Source organism: Carya illinoinensis, chromosome 15, assembly GCF_018687715.1.
Source record: "Carya illinoinensis cultivar Pawnee chromosome 15, C.illinoinensisPawnee_v1, whole genome shotgun sequence".
Classification (NCBI taxonomy): domain Eukaryota; kingdom Viridiplantae; phylum Streptophyta; class Magnoliopsida; order Fagales; family Juglandaceae; genus Carya; species Carya illinoinensis.
The window spans coordinates 6,219,184-6,233,757 of record NC_056766.1 but is presented as its reverse complement, the minus strand read 5'-3'; the positions used below and the strand labels follow the sequence as shown (position 1 = coordinate 6,233,757).

Here is a 14,574-nt window from a genome sequence, read left to right as displayed (position 1 = left end):
TTTCATATGGGTCTTATATTAATTCTTTTTTTTCAATGAGACTGCGCGACGCTTGCACAACCACGACTGCAAATATTATTTCTCTTATAAAAAAAGTAGACTTTTTCTCATTATCAAGCAATATAGGATGTTATGCACTACCTACCTTTATCATACTCAGGTAATAAAAATACATACAATCATTTAGTTTTCTTATAATATTGTACTCGATAAGGTATGTAATCATGGTTAATTTGAACCTAGAAGATATATACGTACCATACTAATTGAATATTATGATGCTGTTTCTAATAGCCATTCTCATAATACTATAATATATAATATCCAAATCGGCACAAATTCATAAATACAACTAACTATTTGAATAGGATAAACAATACATTAAAATCCATATATAAAAGCTTGTTGTTTTAGCTATGATAAGAGACTTATAAATTACAGATCTGGTTTGGTTTTATAGATAAGAGGTCAAGTGCTCGATCGAGTCTCCCATGAGCATAACATCTAAGAAGATGAGATTCATGTACCATTATCCCTCTACACTGATTTAATAACACTTTCTTTTTAATGAATCAGGATCATGCTATGACTCATGTCTGTTTTAAGGAAGAGTAGTCAACATCTACAACTCTCATCATCTCGATGCATCTTGATGTTCTCTCCACCCTTTTAGGATGATAAAAAAGCCTAAGGCTTGGTTTAGATAATAACAGTCTCTCATCTCATCTCATCACATTGCATCTTATCTTAATATTCAAATACTACAAATGTAAATATTTTTCAATTTCAAATTTTTAACTTTTTCATCTCATCATTATAACTTTTCCAAATTTCTAAACAAAATATAAAAAATAATTCAACTTTTTCAAATTTCAAAACAAAAATTACATTTTAAAAATATTTTAACTTTAGAAAAAATCTATTAACTATCCTCTCATCATCTCATGATGTGACATTCGATGATAGGTTAATAAATAAAATATAATAAATAATCTCCAATCATTTAATGCCATATCATAGGATGATAGGAAGATGATAAGTGTTATTACTCTTAACTTTATAATATTTTTATTCAACTTTTTCCCTTTCTTTTTTCAATATTTTATAAAATATATTAACTTAAAATATTTTATTACTATTTACAGATCATCTCTTCACATTTTACTATCTAAACTAGGACAAAATTCAAACTTCCATACAATTGTCACGAGCCAATGGCACTTCTGTTGAACCTACATGATTTGGATCATCTGAACCCTAGCCACAGGCCCAGTTCCACAGCCTTAGCTTTTTCATGGATCGTGGGGCAGCTTTCAGCTTATAGCTACGGACCGAGTTATAAGTGCAATAGGCCCAACTGAAAAAAGGCCCATTGAAAGTCAGCAAAGCACAGAGAGCGTGAACGAAGCGAGGGCCGAGGAGAATCCGACGGGCAAAGAGTTTGTAGTGGGACTGGGATATCGGAAGGGAAAGTGAAGAGATGTCGACGATATACGTATTGGAGCCACCGACGAAGGGGAAGGTTGTGTTGGACACGACGCACGGGCCGCTGGACATAGAGCTGTGGCCAAAAGAGGCCCCCAAGGCCGTTCGTAACTTCGTGCAGCTCTGCCTCGAGGGCTACTACGACAACACCATCTTCCACCGCATCATCAAGAGCTTTCTCATTCAGGGTGGCGATCCCACCGGTTCCGGCACCGGTATGTATACTCAGAAACTCAGGTTTCCTACGGCTATAGAGATAGTTGATAAATTCTTAAGAATTAGGCCAATAAAAGAACAAAACTTTAACACAATAGGGTTGGTTTGTTTGTACTAGAGAGACGAATCTGTTCAGATTTGTTAAGTTTTGGATTAGGAACCCAAACCCCATATACTGTATTGCACTGGGCGAACGTGACACCAAATGGGGTCTCTCAATGTCCCGATGCGTACCCATTAAGCTAGTAAGTTATTTGCAGAAAGTTCATTGCATAAACTCTTAAAGAGTGTGCCAGTTGGACACTTTTTCGTTTATACAAACTATGAGTCTAGTTTTTAAAAATTGAATCGTCAGTATGCTATCATTGTTAAGTTTTTAAAAATTGAATCGTCAGTATGCTATCATTGTAAAATTGTGCTTATCAAAATTTTCAGGTGGTGAATCTATTTATGGGGGTGCATTCAGTGACGAATTTCATTCGCGTTTAAGATTCAAGCATAGGGGCTTAGTTGCTTGTGCAAATGCTGGCTCACCGAATTCAAATGGGAGTCAGTTCTTTATATCCTTGGACCGCTGTGAGTGGCTTGACCGGAAGAATACAATTTTCGGGAAGGTTATTGTTACATTATCTCGCAAATATTTTGACTGAAATTTTGAATTTTCATGGAAGAATTGAACTTATTCATTGGGTTTCAGGTGACTGGGGATTCAATATATAATCTTACAAGGTTGGGTGAAATTGAAACTGATAAGAGTGACCGGCCATTGGATCCACCCAAGATTATCTCAGTTGAGGTAGGTAGAGCTGCTCTTGGTATTAGTTGTCCTTATTTTCTAGTGGTGGAAAGTGATGATGTTTTTCTTATGCTTTCCTGTCTGTATCTACTATTGTGATTTACTCTTTTCTTTGCGTCTTGTCATCAACTTGTTCTCAACAAAGAGTTTGATCAGTTTGCACTCTTCTTAAACTCCTGGCTCAAGGTTTTATGGAACCCTTTTGATGATATTGTTCCAAGAGCACCTCCAAAGCAATCAATCAAATCCATAGCTGATACTGACAAGAAAGATGCAAAGAAAAAGGCTGTGAAGTGAGTTCTGTTTCTTTAACATACTGTGCAGTATCTTCTAGGAACGGAATATGATAACTTACATTGTGATTTGTCTTGTCGCTTTTTTTGCCCAAGTTATGCACATGTTATGTTTGTATAATGCAGAAAGCTGAACTTGCTTTCATTTGGAGAAGAAGCTGAAGAAGACGAGAAAGAATTGGCAGCTGTAAAGCAAAAGATAAAAAGCAGTCATGATGTATTGGATGATCCTCGCCTTTTAAAGAAAGATACTCCGAATGATGAATTGGTAAAAATCCAGTGTACTTTTTCTTGTATTCTAGTGTTACAAATGGCCTTATCCATTCTGAGCTTACCTTATGTGGAATTTAGAGTTATTTGAAAATTTCATCATGTATAATTATCTGAAAAAAAGGTTCATAACATATCTGTTTACTTTTGAAATTTGCACTATCCTGAAAAACCAATGGTGAATATAATGTATTAATTTTGTACAGCAGGTAATTGAACCTCGATAGAATATCTCTAATAGAATATTTTTGATGCAGAACTCATCCGATGCCCAAAAAATAAGGGATATGCAGTTATCTGTTAGAGAAGCTCTAAGCTCAAAGAAAGAAGAGTCGCAAAATGAGTCAAAATCTGAGTTTTATAATTCCCTTGATTATAGTGATGATGATGAGGCCAACTTTGATGAACGAATGCGTCGGCAAATACTCAGAAGACGATTGGAGTTGGGAGATGCCCCATCCAAGCCAAAATTGAATGATGGTACCTTAGTCACCTTAGTGTAACTCAGTAATTGCTCAAGACTTTGGATGTTTAACATAGAAGTCTTTCGAAATGGATACTACTTGTATTCACAGTGCCATCAGCTGCCATGCCCCTTATAAAAGGATCTAAAGAATGCCACTGTAAAAAGGAGAGAAAGATACACTGTAAAAAGGAGAGAAAGATAACTTACTACACAGAAAAAACATATAAAAACGAAATTAATGAAATGGTTAAATTACTTTTTTGCATGATTATGAAAATCAAACATCTCACTTTTGTCATAAGTAGTCTCTCTTGGTTATAAAACAAGGGTGTAATAGTGCTGGTGTTTCAAACTACCACACATGCAGACACTGTAAAATACATTGAAATAGCTATCCTTTTGTAACTCGCTAGAGTTTGAAAAGAATAGAACTTGCTCTAGATTTTTGCATAAAAGATAGTTGATGGCTGAATTATTTCTTTTTACTAGTAGAAACTTATTGTCTAAAACAGTGTATTGGTCTCCTGTAACTGTTTGTTAGACATCTATGAATTGGAGATTCTCTTTGATTTTTCTTAATTAGTAATGAAAGTACAAAAAGAAAATGGAGGGTTCTGAGTACATGGGAGATGTACACTAGGTCCTTTAAGAAGAGTTTATAATCTAAATTTCAAATGATCTAGAAACTCTTAGAAATAAGAAAGAAAATATATTAGTTAGTGGGCCATTTAATTTGCTGCTTCATTGCCTGTGAAAATTGTGCATCGAAGTTGTTTACAAGTTGAAATGCATTTGTTAAAACTTGATTATTGGAGTTTCAACCGAAAAATGTTGAGAAACAGCTTATGCTTAGTGAAAGGGGTGTTATCTATGAACGTCAAGACCTTGAAAATGGCATATTTTTATTTACAGATGTTATTTAAATAGGTTTGATATCTTTTGCCTTTGTCATTTGAACCCTTCTTCCTTTTCATTAATAATTGTGTTCTTTGTATTTGATTAATCCTTGATGCCAATTGTTATGTTGTTTGTATATGTAGGGAATTCCGGTAAAGACAAAGAAATATCTACATTAAGGTAATATGCATGTGTGTCTGTGGTGAATGTATGCTCGCATGCATGTGCATATGTACATGTGTGTGTGTGAATAAAATTAAATTGAAAATAATAATGTGAAGAGGATTATTTTTCACCCCTTTGAGTATCAATTGAACTCCTGAAATATGATTTAGAAAATTCACTCAAGGCAATGTTATTTTCTCACTAAAAGCAAAACTTTACAAATTCATACAAGCCCATTTCTTATTTTTAGTTGATTGAGCGATGATAAGGTATAACTTGATGACATAGAAGTTTATGGGAGCGTATAATTTCCTATTTTTCATTAAGGTAATTAGTTCCAAATTCATGATGAGGGCTAAGAAAGGATGCTTCCTATTTTTCATTAAGGTTAAATTGCCCGGGGGATATGCCACTATCCGTAGCACGTAGTTTGTAATTAGGTTTTTTCTTGTATACTTCCTGTGTACTTGGGCTTTGCCTTTTTACGTGGATCAATAAAATCTCTTTTATCTATCAAAAAAAGTTAAATTGCCCGGGTGGTGGAACAGAGTAATTTTTTGTTTGAATGGTAGTGGCATTGGCTCCCGTTTTCTTCCAGCAAAAAGACTCGCTTGCTTTCTGCATGGCCTTTGTCATTGGTTTACATCTTTAGATTATTTTTTTCCCTGTTGGGTACCGCACTTGCTGACATATGGGCCTGTGGTCACCATGTTCACTAATAACAGGAAACAGTTAGATATGACGCTTGCTTGCATGCTTTATATGCATGAAGGTAACCTGCAAGGCTGCCATGCTGCTTTTTTATTTTATTTTATTTGTGAGATAACTTTTATTAATGATCAAAAAGTACTATCCAAGTGCATAGAGAGTATCATCATATACGCCTAGCTAGAGAAAAAGTAAAGAGGTCAAACAAATTCTGAAAGAAAAAGCTAGAGAAATATAATTGGGCAACCACCCAGTAGTAGAGTATTAGAAAGAAAGATTTGAGTTCTTCCATTGTCCTTTTTCTGTCTTCAAGACTTTGTGCATTTCTTTCTCGTCATACACACCACATTAGATAGATCAGAATGATTCTGTCTCAAGATTAAATCTTTTAAAACTGCTTTAGACTAAAATATATTTTCTTTGTCTTCTTACCAGGCCTTCTGCTGAAAGCATTGATGACGATCAACCTAGGGCAGAAAAGCTGTCTTTGAAGAAAAGGGGTATCGGATCAGAAGCCAGAGCAGAACGAATGGCTAGTGCAGACTCAGACTTACAGCTCTTGGGTGATGCTGAACGAGGAAGGCAATTGCAAAAACAGAAAAAGCGCAGACTCCAAGGACGTGAAGATGAAGTAAGTTATGAGCCTGTGATTCCTATTTTTTTCATCTCTTTTATTTTATCTTATCTTATATCCTATATCCTCCCTTGTTGACAAATGCTATTGTGATACCCCATATGATAAGAATAAAAGGTAGGTGGTGTATGAGATCTCATATTGCTTGGGAATGAGAAGTTCTTGCTCTTCATAAGGTTCCAATAGGGCTCTAATTGTATCATGGACTAGTCATTTTGGAGTATAGGTCATGTGGTTTGGGCCTTCTATTGGGACATTACAAATGTTATCAGAGCCTATCCCAACAAAAAATGTGGGACTTGAGTCGTTCACCTATGATGGACTAGCCCAAAAAGGATGTCGGGAATTTAAGGGGGATAGATTGTAATACCCCATATGATAAGGATAAGGATAGGTAGTGTATGAGATCTTACATTGCTTGGTAAGGAGAAATTCTTGCTGTTTATAAGGTCCCAATGATGCTCCAATTGTATCATTGACTAGTCCTTTTGGAGTATAGGCCATATGGCTTGGGCCTTCTATTGGGGCGTTACAGCTGTACGCTAAGTTGTCTATCTGTGGACCATTGAAATTTGCAAGTGATGGGAAATAATGTTCTGCAAATAATATTTAATAGTCTAAAGCAGTAATCAAATATTTACTACTGTTAAAACTTGGAATCACGTGAGTGAGAAACTTTTTTTGATAGGTTTGCATGTGAAAAAATTTTGAAGAGTAATACCCATTTACTTGTCAAAACAGACTAATACCCATGGACAATAAAGGAATAATTGGGAGCTCAATAGGATGTCATTATCATTTAGACTAATACCATTGACTTGTCAAAACAGAAAAAGCAAGGCATACCCATTCTTTTTCTCACTTGCTTGGAGAGCAAGTTGATTTATGTGTGACAGTGTGAGACATTCCCCCTAGAAACAGACTTGCCAACGATAAATGAAATGGGTTATTGAAATTGAAATTGAAATTTTACCTCCTCCCTCTTTTTTAATCAAATTCTACCTTTTGTTTTCGATCCCCAAGTCTTTGGGAATTAGAACATCAAACCATATTTAAGAACTCCGTTTAGTTTTTGCTTTTGAGGAAGGAAAGAAATAAGGGATTTTAGGACAATCATTTATAACAATAAAAATGGTGGCTAGGGCCCTATGGGATGATATATTTATTAGAGTGAGGCTAGCATGGGTTATGCGTGGGAGGGTGGCTGGTCTCCTTGTCGGCTGGAAAGGTCTATGCACCATCCCGCAAATTGCGGCATTATGGAAGATGATCCTCATACATATGTCTACTGTGGTGCATCTGGAGGGAAAGGAACAATCGGAACTTCGAAGACAAGGAATGCTCACTGGATGAACTTAGACATTTTTCTTGTGGGACGCTTAGGACCGGTCGGGCTGTCAAAGGGTGAAAAACAGCCCTCCATTCATGTAGTGCCACGTAGGAAAAAGCAGGCTGTAGACAAATGGGGTCAACCACAGGGAAAAACAGCCCTCCATTCACATATCCCTCTCCCGGACGCCCTCCATTCTCGCATAGCACTTATCAGTCGAACACAAAGTTAATCCAGCGCCTTCCCATGCGAGAATGGCCGATTAACACAAAGTTAATCTCGCTCAGCCCCTTCTCAGGCGAGGCCGACGGACGCCTCCCAGCACAACGGCGACGGACCAACGCCTCTCACGGCCCATCCGCAGCTCCGTCCGCAGCTCAGCATGCCGCCGAGAGTGTAGACGATTTCAAATCTACACCTTATCAGTCTGAACCCGACGCCGAGGCCGACGCCGCTGCCCCTCTGCCTCTGTTATTACCCCCTGATTTTTCATGGCTGACAGTCAGGTAGTTTGCTAATCTCTGTAATTCGGTCTGAGTATTTCATTTCAATTTTAGAACAGATCTTTTTTTCTTAACTTTTTTGGTCAAACCACTAAAAAGCTACCGGAAACAAGCTGTAATAGCATTGTCGTGTTTGTACTTCCCCGAGCCTCCCTCGCTGCTACCATGCATATCTAATTAGCAAACAACAGGGCTACACAACATTTCACCCCCTGAGCTCGGTAAGCAAAGCTTGCTTGATATACCACCATATATAGCTGCTTGCTCATATAATGGCCAAAAAACACATCCAAAAAATCTACCATTAATGAACCTTTGCACAGAAACATGCCACATCGGAAAAAGGAAGCAAGTTGTTCCAGTTATAGACTATCAACTCCATGTAGGCTTGAAATTCTAGGTATCATCAACTTGTGAGTGAAAAACAAAACAAATAAGTAGTTCATGATAGCCCATGTTATTGATCAGAAGCTTACCGGTTTTTCTTGGTTCAATGAGAAAAATAAATAAGTTTTGATATTCATCCATTTTTGTATCAAGAATGGTGTTGCCCCATGTTTAGTAGATTTATAATTTCAGTATTTAATGTGGTTGTTTTTGAATAACTATTGAATTGGCAATGTCGTGGTTTTTTATGAAAGGAAACAATTTATTGGGTTGATAGTGATGAAGTTGAAGCTGAAAGTGTTGATGGACAATGTGATGTTAATGTTGAAGATTGTGTGAATGTTGATGATTTTGTGAATGTTGAAGATGGACTAAATCTTGAAGAACGAGTGAATGTGGAAGATTCGAGTAGTCTTCCTTTGGAGCCATTTATTGGCATGATGTTTGACGATGTGGAAGATGCACAAGCTTTTTACAAGGCATATGCAAGACGGAAAGGTTTTGCGATTCGGACAAATCATACTCGGTTGTCGAAAGATGACAAAAAGCTTTGTGCAGTAGACTATGTTTGCATAAGGGAGGGATTTCGGCGGGTAAGTAGGAAAGAAAAAGAACGAACAGTTCCTGAGCTTGCCGAAACAAAGATTGGTTGTAAAGCAATTATGGGAATAAAAAAAGATGGTGAAAAGTGGATGGTCAACAAGTTTGTGGTTGGACATAACCACATTCTACTTACACCGAGGAGTGCTAGTTTACTCCGTGGAAATAGAAAAGTTACTAAAGTCCAAAAAAAGCTTATCATGACTTTGAATGAGTCAGGTGTACCGACAAGGAAGATTATGTCAGTGTTGAGTAAAGAATCAGGTGGTGACTTCAATGTTGGCTGTATAGGCAAGGATGTTGAAAATTATTTAGGAAACAAAAGGAGAAAAGTATTTGAAGAGGGGGATGCACAAAGATTATATTCTTATTTTCTTGAGCGACAACTCACAGAACCTGGGTTTGTGTATTCCATGCAAGTTGATAAGGATGGGTGTATGGGAAGTTGTTTTTGGGCTGATGCGCGTTCAAGAGCTGCATATCAGTACTTTGGAGATGTAGTTACATTTGATGCCACATACCTGACTAATATTTATAAGATGCCTTTCGTGCCATTTTCTGGAGTTAACCATCATCATCAGACTATAATGTTTGGTTGTGCCTTGTTAGTTAATGAAACAGCCGAATCATATATATGGTTATTGAGAACATGGCAAGAGGCAATGCTTGGTAAAGCTCCTTCAACGATAATTACCGATGATGACAAGGCAATGGCGAAGGCCATTACTGAGGTGCTCCCGAATTCAACTCATAGGTTATGCTTGTGGCATATTTTATAGAAGTTTCCTGAACACTTGGCCCATGTTTATAACAAATTTCCTGACTTTGGCAAAGATTTTCGTCATTGCATCCATGAGACAATTACAGCTGATGAGTTCGAGCAAGAATGGGGTGGTATATTATCCGAATTGCTTATTTAGCTAAGATTGCCAAATAAAATCTGAGTAGTATAGTTTATTAACCATCGGAGTAGTATAGTTTCTACTCGAGCAGCAAGTTTTTTCTTTTGAAGGGAAGAAAATCTGATAGTTTGACTAGTTGGTATATATGAATTGCGTTTTCAAGCCTAGTACAGTTGATCATCTGGAGTTTTGCACATAAAGCACCTTAAGATGGCATGGTTTTGCACGGAAATAACTGTCTTCGAGGTAAAGATGTTTCGCATGGACAATGTGATTTTTATGTAAACTTCCATCCCTCTAAACTAATATACAGATTTAAATCTTTTAATAAAAGATGCACAAAGCTTAAAGGCAAAGATTAGATTACATTCAGCTTCTAATCTAATGGTCAAGATAAGGGAATTTCAAATACATCAACCCATAGGATGTTCTCATTACATATGAGACATTTAGTACATTTAATTGATCAAAGTGGTCAAAATAAACTAAGAAAATTTCAAATACATTCAAAGGGTTACATGAGTGGCAGCAGTGGCCGATATACATTATAATTTAAAATCTTCATAAAAAGTACACTACAAATTATTATTAAAAAAAACCACGTCAAGATCAATACTTTTACAACTCTCCTATATTTCTTCTCCAATGCTTTAAATTTGGATTCTTCGATGCGTAGCCGCTCATGAAGTACCCTGTCGTGCCTCCGTTCAGCTAACTCCAACGTCTGCTTACAGCAATTGTTTTGCTCACTTTGAAGATCAATCCACTCAAAGAAGCCACATTGTTTATTCATCTTATAGTTTGGACAATTGAAAAATCTTCTACCAAAACTATTTGCTTTTCCAGAAATCCGTAACTTCGCTTGGCAGCCACAATAGCAAAGTGGTCTCTCCAAACTTGTGCAAGATTGAGAAGCTGAACTCATTTACTATCATGATTTTGAAATATAAAAGATATGACCAGATCAGTATATATTAGACAATATCAAATACATTGAAGACAAGGGCCTATGTCCAACTAAATGGTAACATGTGCCAATGTCCAACTACTGCAGGATTCAATATGGGCATATGAAACATATCCAACCAGATTAGTTACAAAGCCTTTAAAAGATGCTAATGCTATACATCAAGGCATAGCAACAACACACAACTTACAAGCTGGACCCGAAAGACAAAGAATGCTCCTAAATGGATGACTTGACCACAATTAATGGACATCTGACTGAGCAAACCACCCAGACCATGTCGTGCAACCGATCCATTAGATGAGTTTACTTAAAATGGCATGGTTTTTCTCTCCTACTTCCATGATTATAATCGAAATCATATTAGATAGTGGTTGTAATCCATTCTTATTAGATATGTGAAGTAGACAAGCTGAAAATGGATGATAAATGTACATTCAACCTCTTTTAATCATATACACAAACAGTTGGCAGGCAAGTGGACATAACACAAAACCTATATACATATACACTAGTTACTTTACCGTTAATTACAACAATTATCATGGACAGAAAGACCAATAAGTTAGCCAATAATTAAAGAAGAATGTGTTCCGGTTTCCCCTTCTCCATGTATACGTGTTGAAACCAAAAGAATAGGAAAGAAAAACACCAACATCACATCCGCAGTTCCATTACAATCTATTCTCTAAATCCATTGCAACAAAGATCAATAGATAAATAAATGAGGGCAGATTTATTCGAAATCGCTTTAAAACCTTAACTTCGTGGAGAAATCGTCGATCGCCGATGTGAGGGCTTGGAGAAATCTCTGCCCGAAATAGTGAGCCACGGCTGGGAGAAATCGGAGATGCTTAGCTTGGTGTAGAGATGCACGTTATTGGATCAAACACTACAGCTTGGTGTCAGAAAATCCAGCTTCTCAGAGAAATCGAGCCACGGCCGGGCCGACGTGAGTTTGGGTGGAGAAATCGAGCCACGGCCGACGTGAGGTTGGTGGAGAAATCGAGCCTTCCCCGACGTGCGATTGGTGGAGAAAACACGACCCACGGATAAAATCGAGATTGATGGAGGAATCGATTTACAGGAATGTTAGGGCTTGAGGAGGGAGAGAAGACGCCTCCTTTCGTGTTTCTGATTTCAAGTGCTTTAAATTATACTCACATGTAATGCAGGTCTACGCAAAGTTTTGAAATCCGTTTCGGAGACCATCCGGTTGAGGCACTGGAACGGAATATTTCGGTACCGGTACGTTTCGGTGTACCGTTTCGGGATTAATTATATATTATATATAAATATTTATATGTATATATAAACTAACAATTAATAAAATAAATACATATATATGTAAGTGTGTGATATGTATATGTGTATATATATAGAAGAATTAAAGATTTATAAAATGAATATATATTGAAAAAAATTCACAAACTTGAATTAAGACACAAAAATAAAGGAAAATAATTAAAGAATAGACAGATTATTAAAAGTAACAATACTTCTAGTGCACGGAAATGGGTATTTGAATTCTAAAAGTACAATTTTATTCATTATTTTTCAACTAATTTACAAGAGAGTTTTTTTTTTTTTTTTTTTTTTTTTTCGGACCGGAATTACTATTCCGGCCGGAATACCGGAATTCCGGCCGGAATTGACCGGAATGGCCGGAATTTGACCGGAACGGCCGGAATTTGACCCGGAACGGAACAGGTCCCTATCCCATTCCGGTCACTGTTCCGGCACGAAAAATTCCGGCCATTCCGGCCGGAACGGAACGAATTTTAAAACCTTGGGTCTACGTCCGTCTCGATGGAAGCCTTACGTGTTGCGTTTTTATTGGAGGGCTATTTTTCACCCTTTGATAGCCCGACCGGTCCTAAGGTTATCCCATTTTTCTTTGATACACCTATCTTATGGACAATTGCTATATATCTAAATGACTCAGCTTTCATGATCTAAACGTTTTCTCTTGAATATGTTAGGAATCAGAAAATTCCACTTGTGCAATTCTTTCTATCCCCTATTTTTCTCATAGATTTTTACTTACTTTTCTAACTGGCTTCTTGTTTTGTTATTATTAGGTTCTGGCAAAACTTGAAAAGTTTAAAGCAGGTGTTTTTGTAAAAACTGTGGACCCAAGTAGTGAATCTGGAGGTGTCAATGATGAATTGTCTGACTGGACAACAGCTCGGTTAAAGTTTGCTTCCGAGCCTGGCAAGGTAACCTTCATTTTTATATATCTGCATTGTGAATTCATTATAATTGTCCAGAGGGTTACTTATAAAAAAATAAAAAATTGTCCAAGGGGTTTCAGAAACCATGTAGATTGAGATAATTCCATTTCCCAATTAATAGCATTTGAGCATATATCCTCTGGAGTCACACACTCCAAATTCAAAGATGATGGCATAGTTTATTTATGTTCTTTGTTGATCAATTAGTTCCTGAGTCTTTTGGTGAATCATTGTATGCAGGACCGCATGTCTCGCAATGATGACCCGAATGACTATGTTTTGCATGACCCTCTTTTGGAGAAGGGAAAGGAAAAGTTCAACCGGATGATTGCCAAGCAAAAGCAACGAGGACGGGAATGGGCTGGCAGATCTCTTACTTGATCTTATCGTTTACAACCATGCCAGCTTGTGAACACAAGACTAAATGGAACTGAAAAGTTGGGTCTTGTGCTGGTTTGACTTTACTATATAGTTTTGCTGCTACAACATTACAGATCATTGAATCATGTGGGGAAAAGGTCCCCATAAATCATGGAAGCTTGAAGTGCACCGATGCCTGGCAACGTTTATGCAGTTACTTTGTATCTGGGACTCAGTGTGAACAGCCAGAGCTGCATCTTGTGCTACATTTGTCATTTTCTCTGGGGTTGCTCACCTTATTCTTAGTCGTTGGAGTGTGCATTGTTATCTGGAAGGTCTTCATGGGTCAGCAGTCTTGTTAGTATCAACTTCTAGAATCTCGGTAAAACTTTATACCTTAAAATTTGTATTTTTTTTCCATTTTGTTTTAGATAATGAAATTAGGGCATGATTTAGGAAGACCTGGACCAAGTAAGTAGATTCTGTTCAGGCAGCAGGAAATTGAATGTACTTGGATTTTGGCCAACCCCACTAGATTCCGAAATTCCAAATGTTTGGTGTAGGAATCGATGTTAGAGCAGAACTCAATAAGCATATCTGTGTTCATATTTGACAAGAAGAATCAATGGTCTTACTGGTTTAGGCCCTTAGAATCAAATCCTTTTTAAGAGTTTTTCTGTCCAAGTTCTCTTCTTAAATTTGAAAAGAAATAACCATAACACGTGCGTTTGTGGGTGTTCCAAATAGCATTCAATGACTACTATTAGATGCTATAACGTTCACACATTGTGTATATATATATATATATATATCTCTCTATTTTAATTTCATAAAGAACTCATGCAACTAATGATAAGGAATCTCAAATGTCTTTTCAACTCCTCGTGGTGTAATCACGACGGCGCATCCCAAAACGACATCTAACATGTAAAACACATGACCCTTGTTGGCCGTCACGTATTCATGTTTTGCTTTGACCCTAGGGACTTTTCAACCATGCAATTTTAACAGTTTTTTTAACAGATCAAAATAGATTGGCCAGCATCAAAATATTTTTCAAAGAGTATTAGTAAGATACAAAAAGATTATATAAAATAAATTTATAAACTATCTGATTTTATAAAATTCGTTATATTTATTTTATAATAAAAGTAAATTTAGAATTTGACGTACCATATCAAGTCACATCAATTTATGAATTTATTTTTATATAATTTTTTTGTGACTAGAATATTTTTCATTCCAAAAAATATCATTTCTTTTTAAATTGGTAATCAATAAGGAAACCCAAGTTGCACGTTTTGCATTTATTTGCAAGTGTCAAATGCCTCATCAACCCTTCTAATATAACTTCCTTAACT

General features: G+C 36.7%; 1 protein-coding gene across 1 annotated transcript; it reads left to right on the top strand.

Annotated features, from left to right (window-relative positions):
• The first annotated feature begins 1,400 nt into the window (after positions 1–1,400).
• On the top strand, positions 1,401–13,897 carry LOC122296476 (peptidyl-prolyl cis-trans isomerase CYP57). The gene is made up of 10 exons (XM_043106228.1): positions 1,401–1,700; positions 2,137–2,315; positions 2,399–2,497; positions 2,684–2,790; positions 2,917–3,058; positions 3,318–3,540; positions 4,567–4,603; positions 5,732–5,927; positions 12,701–12,838; positions 13,094–13,897. Exons 1-10 carry the CDS (start codon positions 1,481–1,483, stop codon positions 13,232–13,234), a joined length of 1,482 nt encoding a protein of 493 aa, XP_042962162.1. The 5' UTR covers positions 1,401–1,480; the 3' UTR covers positions 13,235–13,897.
• Positions 13,898–14,574: the final 677 nt, after the last annotated feature.

Bases quoted from the DNA above. Each gene is read 5' to 3' on its own strand.
- LOC122296476 (XM_043106228.1), top strand. From the start codon at position 1,481: ATGTCGACGATATACGTATTGGAGCCACCGACGAAGGGGAAGGTTGTG. The intron at 2,316-2,398 runs GTTATTGTTACA...ATTGGGTTTCAG, and splicing joins AGAATACAATTTTCGGGAAG to GTGACTGGGGATTCAATATA. The intron at 4,604-5,731 runs GTAATATGCATG...TCTTCTTACCAG, and splicing joins AAAGAAATATCTACATTAAG to GCCTTCTGCTGAAAGCATTG.